General features: G+C 47.3%; 1 protein-coding gene across 1 annotated transcript; it reads left to right on the top strand.

The window, feature by feature from the left end:
- Positions 1–10,897: 10,897 nt before the first annotated feature.
- LOC129046995 (clumping factor B-like) lies at positions 10,898–13,561 on the top strand. Its single transcript, XM_054517751.1, has 2 exons — positions 10,898–12,139; positions 13,547–13,561. Exons 1-2 carry the CDS (start codon positions 10,898–10,900, stop codon positions 13,559–13,561), a joined length of 1,257 nt encoding a protein of 418 aa, XP_054373726.1.
- Positions 13,562–23,291: the final 9,730 nt, after the last annotated feature.

The following is a 23,291-nucleotide window of genomic DNA, read 5'->3' as shown; positions in this document are numbered from 1 at the left end:
GGATTCCTCGGCTGTGTTTTTCAAGGTTGTTTATTTTTCTGTTATCTATAGCATTCTTTCCCTGGCCTGCTGAGGTCCGTTCAGCAGGTCAGTCCGAGGCACACTGACCACCTTCAGAGGTGGTGTTATCTTTTATACTAAAAACTACATGTACATTATTTACCATAATTTTCCAATACCTATCACCTATGTTAGACAGTGTGTTTCTACTTTAAACCAATCCAAAAGTGCCACCATCACCCAGAAGATGGAGGCAAGGAAGAAGGAGAAAGAAGGACAAAACATGCCCAAATTCCTCCATCTTGGGACCCCAAGCCCCCATTCTAAAAACCCCAAAATTCTACTTTTTCACCCTGTGACAACTAATTATTATTCTACTTAAACTGTCCTGGATTGTAATTCTTCGTACAAAGCTGGTAATTTGGTCCATGGGTCAAAATCAAAGTCACAGGTGTCTTGGGCTCTGTTCCAAGGTCTTTGAGCCCCCTGGCAGGGGCTCGAGCCATCCAGGACAGCCTGAGGGATGTCCTGGGTTCCAACACCAGTCCAGATCCACCTGAGACACTTTAATCTTGGCAGTCTGATCCACCTGGCCATTGTTGCAATGTTCTTCAGTAGCCTGACTGTTGATTACCTGTGCATCTACATCACGTACTTTTACAGCCAACTTCTCTACCTGGGCAGTGATGTTTTACCATGATTTAGCAGCCCAGATAAGTTTACCTGTGTGCTGCCAATTGGTATTTTTCCATTGATCAAGCCACCCTCACAGAGCATTTGCTACCATCCAAGACTCAGTGTGGAGATAGAGCACTGGCCATTTCTCTTGTTAAGTGATATCTAAAGCCAGCTGTATGGCTTTCATCTCTGCAAACTGACTTGATCTGTTTTCCTTTTCTGCTCCCTGAAAGTGTTGTACAACGATGAACAGTGTGTGGTAGGCAGTATCCAGGGCCCAGCACATTGCATAACTTCACTCCTCTCTGGAACTACCACTTCAGATTCCTTTCATATATTCTGCCACTTTATCAGGGTCCTGCACATGTTCAGGGGTGAACTTCCAAACCATTGGAGCAGAATACTCCTTCAAAAGCTGGCCCATTTTCTCCCACATTCCATGCCAATCAGAATTATCCATGCCTGGGGCAGGTCTCTGGACAACTTCCCTCGAAATCTCTGTCCTGCCTCTAAATACAGCGTAGACCATACAGAGGAGACATAACAGATTTAGCATCAAGGATATGCTGCCCTTAACATCCAAAGGGAATTAAAAATTCTCAAAAGCTGTTGTAGCAGACCTGAAGGAGGAGAAGGGGATGAAAAGCTGGAGAAAATCATCCTCTACTGTTCCCCCCAAAGGCCAGGTATAATTATTAATGAATTCCCAGACATAGCAGCCGAGGCCAGGGAAGGAGAGCATCACTGAATACACATCCCAAATGACCCTCATTGTCCTTGATGTTATGATGTCATAAAATGATATCCCACAGTACAGCAACAAAGCAATTCTGATCCCTCTCTCTGCTCTGAAAAAGAGCATAGTGAGGAGCATATATTGCATATACAGGAGTATATACAGGATTAGGTACCACAATGTGTTGGTTTGAAAGACAAGTGTCTGGTAAGGAAGGCAGGAGCCTCTCTTGGAATGGAAAATATGACCCCCTCCTGCGAATTATCATAATTTTGAAATTAAGGGGCTTTTAGACAAAGATTTGAGAAAAGGAATAACAGTTTTTTATTAGTGTGTGTATGTATAGTGTCAGGAAAATTAATCCCCAAACATCAGAGGCTTATGTCCTAAAAGGAGACAGAGGAGTCCTGTAACTTTATTTGAATAAAGGAAGAGGCCATGGGGAATGTTCCCTGAGGTCTCTCAAATTTTTGTAGGACACAGCCTCATTTTTATCCTAATTTTCTGACTGCACATCCCTCTCTCTTTCCCCATTGGCTGAAGTACTCGAGAGGTACAGACTTCCTGAAACGCCTAATACCTAAGACTCCCTTCTAATGTATATCCCCCCTCTTTGTCTTTTCCTTGTGTCACTCAGTGGAATTCCTTATGGAATTTATGGTTCTTCCCATTGTTTCTTTCATCTCTCAGTATTCAATTTTAATGATCAGCAGACCTAAAGTTTGTTTGTAAAGACAAATCTCTCATTCCATTCATCAGTCAGTGGAATCCTTCTCATTGTTTCTTTTATCTCTCAGTATCTAGCTTTATTTACCAGCAGACCCACTGTTTGTAAAACCAAGTCCCTCATTCCTTTCAATAGCAAGGCAAACAAACAACAATGGTAACAACAGCAAACAAGAACAGAAAACCCAATAAACAGTCTTATCCTACTTTTTAAGCAATTTCCCCTTTGGTGTAGTTACAACCACAGCCGGCAGGGATGCTGGCAAGCTCCTGGCAGAGCAGGGCAGGTGTGGTGACTCCCCTGCGGCTGCAGGAGGCGCTTCGGTGCGAGTTTGGAGACTATGCGGTTAATGGCAGCTTGACCAAGACAGGAAGGGATGGGAAAGGAGCTTGCTTCACAAACCCCCATGGGGCAGTCGATTCTGGTGCCCCAGCACGATTCTCGGAAGCAGCAAGCTGGAATGGCAGGAATGAGGAAAAATCCCGAGGTGGTGGAGTAATGTATCAGAAACTCTGCAGCTGTAGCTGGAACCATGGGATATCTCGGCAGGCAGGGGGTGCAGGGCTACAATGTAGCTGTGAGAAATGACCACTTACTTTTTAAAATTTTAAAGGCTTATTAAATCTTAACAAAAATACAACAAAAGGACTAAATAAGAAAAAACAGTGCTGAGACACCACCCCCCCCCCCGTAGCTGCCTGCCATGTGCATTTTTAGGATGGATGCTTTGCCTTTTATACCCCTGGGGGGGTTGCATCAGCCAACCCTGGCCCCTCCTAAAGTCTGTCAGTCAACTCTTCTTTGTTGTTTATTGGTGGAGACTACTTTCTTGCAACTTGATTGGAGGGTCAGGTGTTGTCATGCTGCACCCCCCTAGCAACCAGCTTTTCTGTTCTCAACTGCTCCATGCAAGGAGTATATGTACACGCCTCTTTTCTACTTGTCCTAGATAACCCAGGCTGTCTGATGGCATCAATACAGAGGGGGGGAAAGGGGACTATGGGGAGAATAGAGGATATTTAAACAACAAACTACAATAACATAACTATACATCAATAAAGCTTATCTTAATATTTACACAATATTCATCCCTTAATTGTGAGAACAAATAATCTCATTATTTAACTATAACAGTAGCAGAACTCGGAGCAGTGGCAAAAGAATGGTGGGGGCTCCCGAGCAGGGCAAGGGAAAGGCCCCCCTGAGCAGATGGTGAAATTCCTTTTTAGTGAGGTAGGGTGTTAATAAGGTCCCAGTTCAATGACTGCTCTCATGAGCAAAGGCTCATCCCACAGCAGAAGAAGCAGGACCGGGCTGGGCTCCAGCAGTGGCAGCGAATTCCCTCCCCCAGGCAGCAGCTCCGACTGTCCTCCTCCAGAACCAAGAACAAGAGAGAGTTAGGGGCTGCACCCAACCCCTTCCCCCAGCCCAAATCTCGCGGTATCTCTGCCAGTGGGGGTATCAGTTGTCAGTTTCTCTGGGTCTGGATTGAAGGCACTTGAGACAGTAATTCATGTTTAGACTTAAGTGTTTATTATTTCTTATCAGTAAAACAGTCTCATTACTGTGAGTTTGGCAGCTTTTCATTAGAAGGCACAAAATGCCTAACAATCTCTTGTTACAAGGTCTTTTAAGACTAAACTATCCAATTAAGAACTGACACCTAGATTATTTTCCCTTTTAACCCAATAACTGATCCCAAAGAGCCCGCGATTCAGACTTTTCTGCCCAATTACAAAATGCCACCCAAACCCATGAAGAAGAAGGAAGAAGAAGCATGAAGAAGAAACCCAGGAAGACACCCTGTGCCCTCCATCTTGCTTCCATCCACAACATAATAAAAATCCCAAAACCTAAATTTTTCACCAAGTGATACACCTACACTACTCTCTATAATCTATTTCACACTTTTGTGGATTCTAGTCTATCTTGAAGTCTAGGAAACTTTCTCCATGAATGAGGGTCAAAGTCAGTGCTCCCCTGAGGGTCAGGGCACCCCAGAGCAGACAGAGAAATATTCCCACTGCCCTGGGTTTCCACATCTGCCCTCCACGAGAAACCCCCAGGTAAGTGAGAGTTGCCAGTTGGACCCCTCCGCTGAGCTGTGGCCACTTCTTTTGTCTCTCTTAAGTATCTGGTTGCTATATTCTCCTAGCAACACGTATGGGAGAAATTTCTTAAGAAAAGAACCCAAAAAACCAAAGGAGAAGAACTAAAACCCCAACATACAACCATGTGAACAGACTGATCAACATTGTAACCAGGGAGTTTCATGCCTAATATACAAATGCTTAGATCAAAATTGTTTCAAACCCCCTCCCAGCAAATCTGTTATCTCAACACTCTCAGGCCCCACTTGGGTGCCTAGTAAATGTGGTGGTTTAAAACCATCTGGGAATTAAACTCCAAACAAACCACTTCCCTTCCCCCTCCCCTCCAGTGAGAGAGGGACAAAAAGGTGGAGACTATTGGTTGAGGTAACAATTTACCGAAAACAAACAGCAATGGAATAAGAAATGAACGGTAACAGCAACAATATTAAGAACAAACATATCAAAAAGAGAGGGTGATTTACACACAAAAGATGCTCACCACTGAAACAAAGGTCGACAGACAAAGAATTTTTGTCTGTTAAGAATGTGTTTATTAAGCCGTATGAGAGAAAGAATTAGGGCCCATGCTCTACAAAATGCTTCTCTGTTCCATATAGATTTCAGTGGGTTTATATAGCATTTTTGATATATTCCTTATTTCCTTTTTTGGTTAATATTAAATAAACAAGCGGTTAGGTATACATTGCATCAAGCTACTATATGTTTAACCTATTGTTCATGCAAAACCAGCCAGTCCTCCTTATCTGTTTCCTGCACAGGGGTATAGGTATTACATTCAGCTGTTTCTCTTCCTGTTTTACCCATTCTGCTCACTAAATTTCCTACCCATTGTTAGCTATTCTGGTATACTGAATTGAAAGTCTTTATTTTGTTAAGTCATAGTCATGTCAATATTTTAATTAATATGTGTTAATTACCAGCACCTGGTTTCTCCACCTCAACTCAGTTCCACATGGCTGCTGAGACAAAGATGGCGGACAGTCTCTGCAGCCAGTGTTTCCTTTCCCCAAGCCTGAGACAAAAAAAACAATTATGGACAAACCCCCAAAAAGCTGTATTGCCTGCATTATGATGCTCCATCCTTTCCCAGACCTCTCTGCCTGGCTTCATTCGGGTTCAACCCCGCTTGGTCCCACTCTGCTCAGCTTCACTGTGTTCACTGCTTCAGCTTGATGCCTGCATCTCAGCTGCATTCACCACTGTCTTAGGTTACAATGTATGATGTAACCAAAAGTATGTATTCTATTACCATTTTCATAATCTGTTAAAAACAGGTGGGACAGTGTTCTTTATCTCTTCCATGACTCATCCCTGATAACTCCTGCCGGGAGCTATCTTCTTTCACTGCATGACTCATAAAATTACATCATCCCATTGTGAGATGCTCTGCCCAAGGGGAGGAACCAAGCAATCCTACCTGGATATAATCTGAGATTTGTAACACCACAGGCAGCATCTACCACTGGATTCCCAGAGGATATGAACTTGCCAACCACCACTGAAGAAAGACCAGATCTTTCTACAGGATCACCACTTTGACAGCACCACATCCATCACTCCAACAAGGATTGTAGATGCCATTTAACTGGACTGCTACCACCACGCTGACTGAGAGGGTGTCAGGTTGAACTCTGACTCTGTCGGTGTTTCTGTACTATTGCATTTATTTTAATTTTACTATTACATCGTAGTTCTGACTTGGAATCTCTCACTGGTTTGCTTTCAGACTAGTACATCACTACTTTGGCTCAATGCTGCGGCTTGTCTGTGTTCACCCAGAGCTGCACTCTTCTGATTGACAGGAAGGGATGGGCTGTGGCAGAAGAGGGACAGACTCCACAGTACTGGTTACTGTCAACTTCTTGGCACCTGCAAGCAAACTTAGAACAGATGGAAACCTCTTCAAAGTCAGGAAGATTGCTGATGTTCTGTTGCTTTGGAGGGAATGAAATTTTTTCTCGTCTCCATAAAAGAAGGTGAAATTACAGATGATATGGACTATTTTATGAATGGCTGAGATTTCATGTGAAACATGAAATATCAGGAAGAGCTTTCTCCTGACTGTAAACTGATGGTGTCTACAGCTGAGTTAAAGGCACCATTCTTCAAAGCATTAGTCACAGTCCATCCTTGGAGGCAGGTTGGAATAAGGAGCAGTTCAAAGAAATAGACCTAGCAGGTATGCAGGGGATATGACAGGAAGCCAGACAAAGGTTTTACACAAACCAATTCTTTCTCTAAACTGTTTTCAAGCTGAGCTTCAGAAAGGGTGGTTGAACTAGCAAATTTTTAAAAGTTATGGTGGGTAGATGTGTAACAGGCACAGTATCTATCAAGGATGAGTGAATAAATGCTGGAGGAGAAATGACTCGTTCTTTAGCTTTATCTATAACAAGGCAAATTGATTTTGTATGTAGAACAGCTCAAGTTTATCCTGGAAAGTCGGAGTGGCAACAATTTAAAGTGTTAATCAGATAAAATACTAAGTTTGAATATGCAAGTTATATTTTGCATTGAATGAGTGTAGGTTAAATCAAATGACTGTAAATTAAGTCTGTCGCAGACATCTTTTCATGTAAAATCCTTCCCTTAGGATTTTTTCTTCCTGAGAAGCTGAGAGGCCTCAGAGACAAAATGTAAACAATGATTGTCTGCTGCTGTGGAATGCATCAGGTGGATTTTTGATTGGCCCATCTTACATGTTAATAATTAATGGCCAATCAAGGCTCAGCTGTCTCGGACAGAGTCCGAGACAGCTGACTTTTGTTATCATTCTTTTCTTTCTATTCTTAGCCTAGCCTTCTGATGAGAACTTTTTCTTCTATTCTTTTAGTATAGTTTTAATGTAATATATATATAATAAAATAATAAATCAAGCCTTCTGAAATATAGAGTCAATATCCTCGTCTCTTCCCTCATCTGAAAACCCCTGTGAACACCATCACATAAGGCTTATCTATCTTCCATAGTATTGGAGATTTGAATTTTTTTCCTTTTTTTTCCTTTCTCTCTGGGAATTTCCTCCCATCTGTTACCTAAGAGATGATAACTACCTGTTCTTAAGAGAGACAAAATAAGTGGTCAAGGTGGGGGTTTGCAGCCTCTTAGCCAGGGGCTTTTCTCTTGAGAAGGGCAGAGATACTGCGAGATTTTTGGCTGAGGGGTGAGGGGTTGGGCGCAGCTCCTCGCTCTCTCTCACTCTTGGATCGGAGGGGAGACAGATGGTCTGTGGTTGCTGTGGGAAGAATTCGCTGCCACTGCAGAGCTCCGTCTTTTACTGCTTCTACTGTGAGTGAGGCTTTGCTTGTAGGAGCAGCTGGTAAACTGGGACCTTATCAAACACCCAATCTCACTGGAAAAGACCCTCACCATCTACTCCAGTGCCTATGGGGAAAACCTGTGACCCCTCCCCTCTCTCCCCTCTGAGGGAGCATCTCTGGGCTGTTTGTGGGAGCCTGGCTGTTGCTGCCCAGCCCTGCTGTTTTCTGCCTCTGCCTCAGGCTTTTTTTGCTACAATCTAACAAGGCACTCTGTGCTGGACAGGACCCCTCTTCCTCCCCTGCCCCAGCAGCTCCTGCTGCAGTTGTGGAGTTTCTGCTACATTTTGTTTGCTACCCTGGGTGTGCCTACCTCTGCTGTTCCAGCTGTTGCTCCAAGGTTCCTGCCATAGTCCATCTCCCCATCCAGAGGGTCACAGGGACTGACTGCCCCTGTAGGTTTGTAAAGGAAGCCCCTTTTCTATCTCTCCTGCCAGGTCACTGGCCATTACCACATGGCGGGATGGCTGAGCTTGTGCCACAGTGCCCCCTGCAGCCCCAGGGAATCATCGCACCTGCCCTGCCTGGCCGGGAGCCAGCAGTGCCCCCGCCAGCCGTGACCATAACTACACCAAAGAGGAAAGTGCTTGACAGCTGAGAGAAGGCTGTTGTTGGGTTTCTGTTTTTGTTTGTTGTTGCTGCCATTGTTGTTGTTTGTTTGCCTTGTTATCCATGTACATACTAGTAAAGAAATGTTCTTCCTCTTCCCATATCTTTGCCTGAAAGTCCCATAATTTCAAAGTTATAATAATTCAGAGGGAAGAGGGTCACATTTTTCATTCCAAGGCAGGTTCCCACCTTCCTTACCAGAAACCTGTCTTTCAAACCAAGACACACAGCCATGTGCAAACTGCTTAATATCCATATGAGACAAATCTCTGCCAGACTTCAAGATACTGCAACAGTTTTGTGTTTCCTGTACGGCAGTGTGAGAGACTGGAAAGACTGATGTCTCAAGACATTGTGGGGTGCATGTGTGTGGGGGAAGGGGCAGGTAAGGCCATGCCCTGGCTAGACAATGCACTGCCTTGTACATCCCCATGCCGTAGAGCCAGTATCACAGCCCAACAGTGGCAGCCAATTATGGGCACAGCAAAGGCAATGCTCCACACCCCACCTCTGGAGCCCCTAATCCAGCTCCTGAGTGTCCAGATGACAAGAAGTCCCACCTGGGGGAAGGGCCCAGGAAGGCCCAGGGGTATTTAAGGCCGAAGAGACATGAGGCAATCAGACATCTTGACCCTATCTCCTCTTGGAATTTATATTAGCTGAACATTGCTGGAACCCAGGAGTTGGTAGTGTGAGAAATTATACTCACTTTCAAAATATTTAAAAGGTTTATTAAAACCTTATCAAAAATACAACAGAAGACTGAATAAAAAAAAGAATACAGGGCCAGGAGCAAAGGATTCAGTCACCATGTGCTCTTCTACAAAATGGCTGTTCTGCCTTTTATACCTCTAGACCCTCCCAAAGTCTTGTAAATCTGTTAGCATTCAGGAACACATAATCACAGAATGATTATATGCAGGTGCTTTTATTGAAGAGCTCTGGGTGTCAGGGGTGCACAGACCCAGATCTGACCCGACATGGTTTCGAGCCGAACATGTTTTATATTCTATCATTATGTAACTTACATATTAACTATTAAACTTATATTGTTCTATTGTATACATTGATTTCATCCAAGCATGGATTCCTTGTGATCCTCCTCACACCCCTAACATAGTTTCTCATTATTCTTTAAACAATAATTATATCTAATCACATCTAACAATTATATCATTTATCATATACTGACAACACAGGCGCAGTTTCACATGATCTAGCAAATACAAGGCCTAACATTTCCCAGGGCATACTAAGCCTAACTTTGTTTCTAACTCCCTGAATTTTCTATGATTTTAAAATCTTTTACTATCAAATCGACTCCTTTTTCACTGTCCAGTGGTGGAGATCACTTTCTTACATCTTGATTGGAGGTCAGGTGTTGCCATAGTAACAAGCCAACCCTTCCAAATGCCCTGATTACTAAGGCTATCTCATGATAACAATGCAAGGAGGAGGAGAAACATAACTATACATCTAAAAAACTTCTCTTAACATATATTTAATATTCGCCCCTTAACTGTGAGACTCAACTATCGCATTACTCATCTATAACAAACCCCTTTTCTTTTTCTATAAGTCATTTGGCTCGAACAATTAACTCAAAAATTTTTTCTCTCTCTTAAATGAGCCATACTAGCATCTGTTGATGTGGGCAAGGACAGTGGGAAGAGAAGAAAAAAATCTTAGGTTTTTCCCAGACACACTTATTTGGACAAAAGGGCATTACAGAGGTCCAGTATGCATTTGACTCCCATCTACCATGCCTATGGGGTTGCTACCCATAGTAGGTATATCTTAATGGTGAGTACAGAGGCCAACTCGGTCTTGCCCTCTAGTCCCTGTTGTATTAAATGGTAATCGAGGAATAAAACAGCCTTTTTGCTCCTACCTTGCCATGCCTACTGGGTTGCTACCCACAGCAGGGCTATAGAATCTTCTTGATAGTGAACAAAGGGGCCAACCCAGTCTTGCTTTCCATTCCTTGTCTTACTTTGCTTGTGGTTCTTAAGGAAACTGCCCGAATACCTCTTACGGTTCTTTGTATACTTTGCCTCAGCAGATGCTTGTAATTATCTATTAAAACAGGAAGACAGTCCTCGAGCTGGCTGGCAGAAGCTTGACTCTACTTTTTGGACAGCTTGTTGTTTCTCTGGTTGTCTCTCAGTCTCTGCTTGAGAGTCAATCTCATCTCACCCGGTCTGGATTTTATAGTCTATTCTTTGGGTTCTCCTACTGGGCTTTTAACTCTGTTAGCATGAGTCCATCTCCACTCTGCATTTCGCATAGCTGATTTGGTGGTTGTGGAGAGCTAGGGACCTGCGTGCGGAAGATCTCGGGCTGTACGGGTAGATAAGAAGCTCCCCCTCACCCTGCAGTCTGACCTTTGCTCTGTACCTGGCCGCACCCGGCCGGACGTGAGCAGAGGGAAGTGACACAGACTGCCCAGTCCATAAATGCCCCTGAAACCCCTCAATAAAGGCCATTTGCTGTCCACCACATTGGTGTATGTAGCATTGGACCGAGTGACCCTGGGCCTTGGGTCACCGTGCCGGACCCCTCCGAACCAGGTCGCCACGCCATAACGGCAACATCTGGTGCCGAGACCCGGGACAATCGCAGCGCCCGGAGTTCAGGATTTCGCCTGGACAGGGGACCAGCGGCTGCACAGCAGGCCTAGTGCAGCGGGGGGGACGCCCCCGGACCAGCGTGGACCATGGAAGCCATAGCGAAGGTCGTAACTCAGATGCATGCTCAATGGGGGATTGATTGTAAGCTAAAAGATTTATGTCTTGCTATACCGAGACTTATTAAGCTGGGGGCGATAGACAGCCCGGTGGACATTCTCCATCCGGAGATATGGGATACTTGTACAAAGGTTTTAGCTGAGGAGACTATTTCCTCAGGCTCAGGGAAAGCTCTAAAGTCATGGGGCAGAGTCGTGCAGGCTCTGCAGAAAGCTAGAGAAGAGCAGGAGACCTGGAAAGCCGCGCAGGCTTGGCTATTAGCCACGCCGCAGTTGGGGGTGAGCGCGGCAACGCAGACTGCGGAGGGCTTCGATCAGATCGGCACCGCGGAACCGCGAGCGCCGGATTCCCCCGAGCAGACCGCCTTACCATCAGAGGGGGTGGAACGCGTGCGGGCGTTTTGGCGGGGGTTAACGGAGGAAGCGCGGGAGGCGGCGAAATCGCCAGACCCCGAAGGGGTGGATAAAAGCGCACCCCCTCCGTATGCGTCTGAAAATGGCGCCGAACCGCGTGTTCAGGGCGGAAAGGAGAACACGGCGGGCGGAAATGCAGTCAGCCTGCTTAACAACGCATGCGCGGGCGAGCGGGGGGACGGGGCGGCCCCCGCGGAGGAGCGTAAGGCCAATCAGAGCGCTCGGTTCACATTAGGTCCTTATAGGGCAAGGACCTCCCCCAGCAGGAGGCGGGGGGACCCCAGGGGGAGGGAACGGCCCGACCCCCGCAAGAAGGGGCGGGGTCGGAGCCCGAGAAAAAGGCAGAGCAGCCCGGAAACGTCCGGGCAGTCGACTTCCGGCTCGGGCTCGGGCTCGGGCTCGGGCTCGGGCTCGGGCTCGGGCTCGGGCTCGGGCTCGGGCTCGGGCTCGGGCTCGGGCTCGGGCTCGGGCTCGGACTCGGACTCGGACTCGGACTCGGACTCGGACTCGGACTCGGACTCGGACTCGGACTCGGACTCGGACTCGAGCTCCGAGCTCGAGAAAGGATCGGGGAGTTCCGACTCGGATTCGGGTTTTAACAGAAGGAGAGCAGCGGCATACAAGGTCACTAGCCACAGCGCTCCTGCATGGGTGAAGGGGATATCGGAGAAAGATCGAACTCCGCTTACAGACTGGCGGAAAATAAAAATAGCGTGTGCTGAATGGACTCCGTCGGCGAAACTGGTGTTCCCGGTTCGGGTGGGGGGAGCCGGCGGGAATCAAAGGACCTATTCCCCGGTAAACCCGAAAGACGTGCAGGCAATTATTAAAGCAATTGCAGATAGGGGAATTAATTCTGCCATGGTTTCCACACTCATTGACAGCGTTTTTGGAGGGGATGACATGTTACCTTTTGATATTAAGCAGACTTGCAGAATGATTTTTGATGGGGCAGGGATGATTGTTTTTAAACAGGAATGGGAGGATAACTGTATTAAGCAGCTAGCCCTGGTAACAGGGGCAGATCATCCACTGCACGGTTCCAGCATACAGAGGCTAATGGGCACAGACCCTACAATGATCACCCTCCAGGCACAGGCTGAGGGCTTGCGGGCGCATGAGGTTATGACAACAACCCGTGCTGCCCGAGAAGCCATCCGTGTTGCTTCCAAAGTAATAGCCAAACCGTCGCCTTGGTCCACAATAAAGCAGAGTGAGAGTGAAAGCTTCACTCAGTTTGTGGATCGTTTACAGGCTGCCTTGGACTCCTCAACATTACCCTCAGAGGCAAAGGGTCCTGTGCTGGCAGAGTGCCTACGCCAGCAATGCAACTCAGCCACCAAAGACATTTTAAGATCACTGCCGCAAGGGTCTAATCTAGCTGCCATGATCAGACACGTTGCAAAGGAAGAACACCTAGCTCCCATTCAAGCAGCAGTTCACACTGCAATAACGAGTGTCATGGCATGCTTTAAGTGTGGCCAAGCTGGGCACGTGGCAACAAACTGCCCCCAGTCAGGGCGCCCACCAGCAGCTGCTCCACCACGCCAGGGGAGACCTAGGGGACCATGCTGGGCATGTGGAAAGAAAGGGCATTTAGCTAAGGAATGCAGATCCAGGCATCAAGGAAACGGGAGAGGGAGGGGGCAGCCGGGCCGTATCCAGCCTCCTCCCACCTGGAACATGCAGCGGCCCAGCTACAGCAACCCCCAATGGGGCACACGGCTTTCATACCCACCACCTCCACCCTCTCAGGGAATGACCAACTTTGTCGCCCAGCCAAAGGCTCAACCGAACCCATCTGCACCTCAGGAATACCAAGAACAGCTCCCTGGGGTCGAGGCCCCTGGGTGGCTTTGGCCATGAAAGCATGGGAACGGGACCCATGGGTGGCCTTCACCGTGAAGGTGGGGAAACACCCACTGATCGTGTGGGCAGTGTGTTGTCTCCACAACAGCTCCGACGACTCGGCCATCTGCCTTCCCTTTTGGGTGGACACAGGGTCAGATGTCACCGTCATCCCAGACATACATTGGCCTCGACCATGGAAGCTAGAAGTAGCCTCCATGGTGGGCGGAGTTGGAGGGCTGTCCCGAGCCCACAAGAGCACCCAACCAGTGGCAATAACCCTCTGCACTGAGAGAGGACCGGGAAGAACTATCACCCTCACTGCATATGTGATGTCGGACTGCCCACCCTTGCTAGGGAGGGATGCCCTAGCCCTGCTGGATGTTAGGGTGACAAATTTATTCTAAGGGCCACTGTCGCGTACCCGCCATTGCCCATCAAGCTGACTTGGAAATCAGCCGACCCAGTGTGGGTCGAACAGTGGCCCTTGTCAACGCCTCAAATGACTGCCCTCATTGAGTTAGTTAGCCGTGAATTACACAAGAATCATATAGAACCCTCCACGAGTCCATGGAACACTCCGATCTTCGTAATACCTAAGCGATCTGGTGAAGGCTTTCGATTCCTGCACGACTTGCAAGAAGTGAACAAGAGAATCCAGCCTATGGGCCCTGTGCAAACTTCGCTGCCCATGAACTCTGTGATACCAAAAGGACAACCCTGTGCAGTGCTCGACATCAAAGACTGCTTCTTTTCTATTCCCCTGCACGAAGACGACAAGGAGCGTTTTGCCTTCTCCATCGTCTTCCCAAACAGCCAGCGGCCCAACCTACGCTTCCAATGGAGGATGCTTCCACAAGGAATGCTCAACTCCCCGACTATCTGCCAGATCACCGTGGACCGAGCGCTAGCACCAGTCCGGCAGAGCAATCCGACTGTAACCATTGTGCAGTACATGGACGACATCCTGATCGCCGCACCATCCACGAGACAAGTGGACCAGCTGGTGTCTACCATCTCCGAGACCTTAAGGACAAGTGGCTTTGAGGTAGCGAGTGCAAAAATAAAAAAGGGACCGTGCGTGACCTTCCTAGGAGTGGGAATCACAAGCTCCTACATAACTCCTCCCCAGATGAAAATCTGCCGAGACATCAAGACGCTCCACGACATGCAACAGCTGGTAGGGTCCTTACAGTGGCTCCGCAACATCGTCCTGATTCCTCCCGAGGTCATGGACCCTCTGAATGACCTCTTGAAAGGGAAGAACCCATGGGAGCAAAAAACCCTGACACCGGAAGCGGTAGGCTCGCTCGACTTCATCGAACGTCAGATGTCAGAGAGCATGCTCACCAGATGGGACTCAAGTGCTCCAGTCGATCTGTATGTCCACTTTACAAAAAAGGGGGGAGTGGGAGCCTTAGCCCAAGGACCCCCCGACAAGGCCCAACCAATACTATGGGTGGTCTTGGGGAAACCGTCGCGTGCCTTTTCCCCGGGAGTAGAGTGCCTCTGCAGCCTCATCATGAAAGGCAGGAAACTTGCCCTAAGACATCTGGGCATCGAACCTTCCAGGATAAGCTTGCCTCTCCGCAAACAGCTCTCTGCGCAGTCAACAACAATATCGGAATATCTAGCCATGGCCCTTACAGGCTTTGGAGGAGAGATTCGCTACGCGGAAAAACCCCCTTGGACTCGGCTGCTCATGGTCATCGATATCGACCTCCCACCAAAAGAACTTGACCGACCGCGGGCGGGACCAACCATCTTCATGGACGCATCATCACAGACCTCCACCGTGGCGGCAGTATGGCAGTCAGGAGAACAGTGGCAATGTGTCAAGGCAACCGACCCCACGCTTTCGGTCCAACAGCTTGAAGCAGCAGCTGTAGTGCTAGCGTGCGGACTGTTCCCAGAAGAACACCTTAACATTGTGACTGATTCCATATTTGTGGCCAAGCTCTGCCTAGCCATGTCCGGACCAGGTGTGTCAGTGTCCACAGTGGCAACGATGCTGGAGGAAGCACTCTATTCACGGAAAGGCACCATATCAGTCATCCACATCAACAGCCACGACCCGGTCAAAGGATTCTATCAAATAGGCAACGACAAGGCTGATGCCGCCGCAAAGGGCGTATGGACACTGAAAGAAGCTCGTCAGTTGCACGAATCCCTTCACATCGGAGCTAAAGCGCTTGCGAAAAGGTGCAGGATTTCTACCGTGGACGCAAAGCACGTCGTCGCTACGTGCCCCCACTGCCAGAAGTCGCCACTGTGGTTGAGTGGCGTCAACCCCAGAGGCCTCAAAGCCTCAGAAATATGGCAAACAGACTTTACACAGTGCCAGCTGTTGAAACCCCGAGCGTGGCTCGCGGTTACCGTAGATACATACAGTGGCATGATTGTGGCCACACAGCATCTCAAGACCGATTCCAAAGCGACCATCCAACATTGGCTAACAGCCATGGCATGGCTTGGAGTTCCAAAACAGATCAAAACAGATAACGGCCCAAACTTCATCTCAAAGGTAGTCCAAGCATTCGCCTCGAAATGGAACATCGCCTTGGTGCATGGCATCCCATACAACAGCACCGGGCAAGCCATCGTCGAAAGAGCAAACCAGACTCTGAAAACTAAGCTGGAAGTGCTAGCAAAGGCAGAAGGCTTCACCAATGCCATTCCTCCGGGTGACCAGGCGCGCATGCTGGCAACTGCGCTGCTAGCGTTAAATCAATTCCCTAGGGGGGACGAAACAAACAGTCCTGCTCAGAGACACTGGGCCACTCGGGCGCTAGAGGAAGGCCCACGGGTGGTGATCAAAAATGAACTAGGGGAGTGGGAACAGGGTTGGAGATTGGTGCTCATGGGGCGGGGATATGCGGCCGTTAAAAAGGACGGGGACATTAAATGGTGTCCACTCAAATCTATCAAACCAGACCTTCATAGGGAAACTCATGATAATTGTGAGACTTTGTTTGCAGGACTGGATCATTGGACGTCCCCGAAACTCATATGCCCCACTACTGGGAAAGAGAGAGAGGCCAACGAGCAACCCAACATCCCCTGAGAAGCTCGTGCTATCAAAATTAAAGCAACAACGGTGTTTCTGTGTGATTTTGCTGTTGGGGCTTGTCGCCAGAGGGCAAGCCAGTCCAGACTACTACCCTCATCAGCCCTTCAGGTGGGTCATGCAGCATCTTACTGGTGACAAGATGCTCAGGGACATCACCACGCCGAACGCCCGTCCTTCGTGCTTCGCGTCACCGACCTGTTTCCGGGACAACCAAAGGTAGACCCCTATTCTTCACACGCCACACACATGTACCTAACTTACTGGTGCCCAGCATCAAACCCAGGAAAAAGTTATTGCAATCGCCCAGGGTGGGGATACTGTGGGCACTGGGGCTGTGAAACAATAGTTACAGATGCCAGGCCATCAGGACCTGGGTGGGACCCACAAGAGCCTGACAGATTCCTACAGTTCACCTGGGCACCCGCAGGCTGCAAAACACCCGTCTTCCTTCAGGGAAGTTTCTATCGAAACCACCATAAAGTCCCTGAATCCCGAAAATGCACTCACTATAACATGACAGTTTTGCAGCCGAATCACCCTAGCTGGGCCATGGGCAAAGCATGGACAGTAGTCCTTCAAGGGTCAGAAAAGTGGGTGAATGTGCGAATTGCCAGACTCCCAGCTTCAGTATCCCAATCAGTCGGACCCAATCCGGTTCTAGTAGTAAGTAGACCCGGGGAAGAGATCGCAGCTAACGGTAGTTCTAGCCGCGAAACACAGAGGTCGAAACTAGCCTCCCCATCCGATCTCTTAACCAAACCAACCCTCTCCAGTCCATTCTTAAGTGTGTTAAATGCTACCTTCTTATCGTTAAACCAATCCAACCCGAACTTCACAGAATCATGCTGGTTATGCTATGATGCACAACCCCCTTTTTACGAAGGTGTTGCCTTCGATCTCCCATTCATCTTCTCTAAGTCAAACAATCCACGCCAATGCAGATGGGACACCCCCCGGAGAGGTATCACCCTAAGTCAGGTTACGGGCCAGGGCAAATGCTTTGGCAATGCAACCTTGGCAAAGCAGATGGGCAACGTCTGCAAGGAATTCGTCAAACTTAAGGGAGGGAAGTTCCAGTGGGTGATCCCAGCTGCATTGGGAATGTGGGTCTGTCACAGATCCGGGGTAAGCCCATGTGTACTCCTTGACAAATTCGACCATTCTACTGACTTTTGTGTCCAAGTTCTAATTGTCCCCAGAGTCCTGTATCGCCAAGAAGAAGAGGTGTACCGCTTGGTCGAGGAACCCAACCGGCTCTACAAATGGGAGGTGATAACAGGCGTCACCATCGCAATGCTCCTCGGTCTAGGAGCTACTGGCGCTGCCACAGGCATCTCGGCCCTTGCAACACAACATCAGGGACTGGCACAACTGCAGATGACACTTGAGGACTTGCAAAGGATCGAGAAATCCATCTCTTCCCTGGAAAAATCCCTTTCCTCACTCTCAGAGGTTGTCCTCCAAAACAGGAGAGGACTGGACCTCTTGCTCATGCAGCAAGGAGGCCTGTGTGCTGCCTTGAAAGAGGAATGCTGCTTTTATGCAGACCACACCGGAGTCGTCAGAGACTCCATGGCCGAACTGAGAAATCGGCTAAACCTAAGGAAAGCAGATAGAGAAGCTCAACAGGGCTGGTTCGAGTCGTGGTTCAACCGGTCTCCATGGCTCACCACCCTGATTTCTACCCTAATAGGCCCAGTCACTATAATCTTACTAACCCTAATCTTCGGGCCTTGCATATTAAACAAACTGGTGCTATTTGTTAAAAGGCATTTGGAAACGGCTAACATTTTGTTTCTCGAGCGCCGACAATTACTTTAAGGTGTGCCACTTACTAACACACTTACGATTTTATGCTAATTCTACTAACCCATGAAATTTTGTAACCTTTACATTTTATAAGATTTTTACTAATCATGAGGGGGGGGGGAAATGTGGAGAGCTAGGGACCTGCGTGCGGAAGATCTCGGGCTGTACGGGTAGATAAGAAGCTCCCCCTCACCCTGCAGTCTGACCTTTGCTCTGTACCTGGCCGCACCCGGCCGGACGTGAGCAGAGGGAAATGACACAGACTGCCCAGTCCATAAATGCCCCTGAAACCCCTCAATAAAGGCCATTTGCTGTCCACCACATTGGTGTATGTAGCATTGGACCGAGTGACCCTGGGCCTTGGGTCACCGTGCCGGACCCCTCCGAACCAGGTCGCCATGCAGTAACGGCAACAGGTGGTAAGCAGTACCTAAAAGGGACCTTCCCACTGATGAGTTAGAGGCTGATCTCGCCATAATTTGATCAATATCTAATCCCCAGGATTAATATTGTGGATTCTGAAATCAAGGATGGTAGTTTGAGGAATTGCCCCTTTATGTCTTAGCCCTTCTAAGGTTTGTGCTATAGACGTAACATATTTCTTGGCATTGGCTTCCTCTTCTTCATAGGAGGCAACTCCCTGGGGTGAGGTCAGGAAGGGTAACCCAAACATCATTTCATAGGGTGACACCCCAAGATCTGACTGGGGTTGGATTCTAATTCTTAACAAGGCTAAAGGGAGACATTTTATCTATGACATTTGGGTTTCAATCATCAGCCTAACTAGGGTTCTTTTAAGAATTTTATTCATCCTCTCAACATGACCAGCACTCTGTGGATGCCATGGAGTATGTAACTCCCATTTCACTCCCAGGGCTTGAACAACTTTCTGCAATATCTTCAATGTGAAATGAGTTCCCTGATCTGAATCAATCCTGTTTACTATCCAATATCAGGGAATTATTGATTCTAGAAGTGTTTTACTCACAATATTGGTATTGACTTTAACAGTGGGTACCGCCTCTACTCAATGAGTCAAGTGATCTACTATCACTAACAAAAATTTCAACTGTTGTACCTGGGGAAGTTCAGTAAAGTCTACTTGGATATTTTGAAAGGGCCTTAAGGCTAGTTCTTGCCCTCCTCTGGGTGTTTTCCTCATGATTTTCCTATTCAGTTGTTGACATAATACACACTGTTTAGTTACTTGTTTAGCTATTCCAAAAATTCCTATGCAGCCCCAGTCCCTTAGAAATTGATCCTCAGCACCTGAGTACCTTAATGTGTTGTACTATGCATGCCTTCCAGCATTTTCTTGGCAAGGGGTTTATTCAACACTAGGCTCTCATCTGCTAATCTCCACTTCCCTTCGTTATCTTTCTTGGCTCCTATTTTAAGGAGTTCTTTCTCTTCTGTCTCACTGAATATGGGGACTTTTTGCATTTCTCTCATGGGGGTTAATACTATTTTTAATTTTTCTGTCCCAAATTCAGCTGCATTCTTAGCTTCTAAATCTGCTAAATTGTTCCCTTGTCCCTCATGAGTCACCACTTTTTAATGTCCTTTAACATATACTACTGCTACTTCTTCTGGTAATTGTAAGGTTTCTAATACCTCTAAAATAAATTTTTCTTGAATCAGTCCCTTTCCCTTTGAATCTAATAGCCCCCTCTCTTCCCAAATTTTTCCGAAGGTATGCACTACTCCAAAAGCATATTTTGAGTCTGTATATATTGTTCTTCTTTTCTGTGTTAATATTTAGAGCTTGTTTTAGGGCATATAACTCACATGCTTGGGCTGACCAGTTGGAAGGTAACTTTCCCTTTTCTATGGCCGCTAACTCTTCATCTACTGTAGCATACCCTGATACCTGGTGCCCCTGGATTATCCTTGAAGATCTATCGATGTACAATTGCTTCCCTTCTTGGAGTGGTTGATCTGTTAGGTCTTCTCTTTCTTTAGTTTATTAGTTTATAGCCTTTAGGCAATTATGTAGTAGTCCCTCATCTGGTTCTCCTACAAAAACTGGGCTGGTTGAGTTGGTTACTCATTATTAGTTCTAAATCATTATCTATTAAGAGGGCTTCATACTTTAACACTCGGGAATCAGTGAACCATTTCTCAGCCTTTTGGCTTAGGATACTTCTAATTGAGTGTGGGGTATATATCTTCAATTTTCCCCTAAATGGTAATTTTTTTTACCTTTCCTCTACGAGTACGGCAGTCGCTGCCACCGCCTGAATGCAGGTCAGCCACCCCTGGCTGACAGTGTCTAGTAGTTTTGATAAATAGGCCACCGGTTTCCTGGAATGTTCTGGTTCCTCTGAGTGCTACAGAGTCCCTCTGAATGCCACTGAGGGAACCCTGGCCAGCCCTGACATGGTGGACAGCGGGGGGGGGGGGGGGGGGGGGGGTGGGGGGGGGGGTGCACTCTCCCATGCCCCGGGGGTATGGAAGGCAGCTAGGCTGATCGCCTGCAGCAGAGGAGATGCTGGAACAACGGTGGAAGATGAAGGGGTCGACTCTTAGCAGAGGTTAATCGAAGGTTTATTTCAGGAGCTCCGGGGAGCCCTTACAACCTCAGGGGGCCTCCTGCTGACAGCCCTGGGAGAGGTGCCAAGGTTACATTTAAAGGGAGGTGAAAACCAAAAGTAGATAACATTTACTGACCAATAAGAAAATTTAAGGTATGGATACTGGGGGAATGGACATTTAGGACAGCATATGGGGTAACACTTGGGCGGTTGACCCCTAGCCTCTGGTTAATGACTCAATGTCCTAGACCGAAAGTTCTAGATGGAGGGGATGGGATGCCGAGTGACTGACAGAGAGCCAGGGTGGGGATTTGGGGATGTTCTCAGCAAAGGAGAGGGATTACACACGTAGAGGGAGGGGATACAATCTGGGGTAAACCATTTGGGGAAAAGAAGGGAATATAAAGACAAAACCATTATAAAACAAAAACACACTACAACACTGGATCCTCCCCAGTCCTGGGCAAGTACTTCATGAGCTACCCCTTTTTCAATATCTACAAACTGATAGAAAGATTTGTCTAAGGCAGGGAGACTCAGTGCTGGTGCACTGACTAATTTTTGCTGTAAAGCTTCAAACTTTTGCTCACCATCTTCTTCCCACCTAACCTCTTCTTCTACTAGTTTTTCACACAAGAACCTGATGGCCTGTGTCTATCTTTCAATTTATAGCCTACAATATCTTAACAAGCCTAAAAGCCTACTAACCTCCCTCTTAGTTTTTGATCATGGAAGTGAGACTATCCCCGTAATTCTCTCAGGGTTCAATCACTGTCTGCCTTGACAAATCACGTCTTAGGTATTTTACTTCATGCTCTACAAATTGGAGGTTCCCTTTTGATACCCAAAGTCCTTGGTGTCCCAGAAAATCTAACAACACTATGGTGGATTCTCGAGCTTTGTTTTCTTCCCTTCCTGAGAGAAGCAAATCATCTACATATTGGATAAGGTTTATCTCAGGTTTGATGGAGAAAAGTTGTAGTACTTCTCCTAGTGCTTGACCAAATAGGTTTGGGGATTTGGAAAACCCCTGGGGTAACCTAGTCCACCGAAGCTGTTGCTTTCTTCCTGAATCGGGGTCCTCCCATTCAAAAGCAAATATATCTCTACTTTCTCCTGCTTGTGGGCTAAAACGGCCTCTGCCGGGTTTTGGGGCATCCCCGGCGGGCTGCAATGGGTCTGGATAGCACAGTCCTGTTCAGCACAGCCTGAGTTCCCAAGCAGCTCCCAGCTGCAGGCTACCTTAGCAACCTTAGGTGATATCAGCTCTTAGTGATTATCAGCTCATTTTGTGATTTCAGCTCTTTGCTTACTAAGTGCCTTAGGCAGATGCGGGGAGAGAGAGGAGAAGCACTGTGTGAGGTTCCACAGGAGCGTCTTTATTGAATCTTCTGCGAAGGTTCTCTAGTACAATTCTTCTGCTGAGCTGGGCAAAAGTAGGGGTTTTTATAGGATACAGGAGTTTTAGAAATTGTCCAATAGTAGGGGTTGAGGGGAATGTGACCTATAGTCTTACAGAGACATAAGCCCTTTCTGAAGGTGGAAAAAGGGGCTTCTAAGGTCCAGTCATCATGACTAGGCATTTCCTATCTTAGGCTGCTGCCACCAGAGTGGACTTGCAGGCCCTAGGCCTGCTACAACTCCACTTTCTGTACTTAGAAAAAAGGCATTCCCTATAGTTCTTTTGAAACAATGAACAAGGCATGAGAACATAGCTAATACAATGACATTTACAAGGAAAATCCACAACATTCCCTTAACCAAAGATGCAACCCATCCTGTTCATCCACATTGACCAAAAAGTTCATTGACCCAGTCGGGGTTGTTTTCTACTTTCAAGTCCTTCACAAGTTCCTTCAGTTCCTGGATGTTTGCATGGATGGATTCCAAGCGTGAAGAGAGATTGAAGCAGCATATCCCTTCCAAGTCTTGGCAGCCGTGTCCGTGGGCAAGCAGCAGGAAGTCAATTGCTGCTCGATTTTGAAGTGATGCATGTCTTGTGATTTCTTCTTCCTTTAAGAGATCGCTCAGGGCAGTCGATGTAGTGTTGGCTTGCTTGCTGAGCCAGCACCCGAGATTATTTATTTCACCAAGGGCTTTAGCTGCAGCTACCCATGGTAGGAATAGGGAGACAGCAATCTTTTTTGGTTTGTTCCAATCATATAATTTGGGATCGCAACTTTAATCAAATTTCATGTAGGATCTTTGTGGCGTTTAAATTCACTTTCTTTTCTCCAATTACATAACAAGGTGATATTTGGAGCGAGGGTAGAAAGTTTTCCAAGGGTACAGGGACCTCCCTGGAGTTGGGAGGGGATCCCAGCCCATACTCTGTCACCACAGATGAGAAACGTTCCCTTGGGTAATACTTTGGGGTGGAGCGAGGACACAGAGATCACACGAGTCGTGTAATTACACCAGTCAGGATAGTTATAGGCTTTGTTAATGGGTGATATGTCTTTTCGGTATGTGTTTTTTTTCTGGTCAATTTCTGATCAATTATTTTTCGGACATCTAAAGTAAAATTTGACACAGTTTGTGTCCTAGGAGGACCCCAACAGGTCCAGATCTTGGGGTTCTTCTAGAGCATTGGGCAACATTTTTGTCCACTTGTCCCAAGTATCTACCGGGTTGGGTCTCAGCTGTGGTGCGGAGGAGCTCTGAGTTATAGACGGGCCAGTCATCTGCT

The sequence above is a fragment of the Molothrus ater genome, chromosome W (genome assembly GCF_012460135.2).
Source record: "Molothrus ater isolate BHLD 08-10-18 breed brown headed cowbird chromosome W, BPBGC_Mater_1.1, whole genome shotgun sequence".
Taxonomy (NCBI): Eukaryota; Metazoa; Chordata; class Aves; order Passeriformes; family Icteridae; genus Molothrus; species Molothrus ater.
Note: the sequence above shows the minus strand (reverse complement) of the source record. Positions and strands in the feature narration are given on the sequence as shown.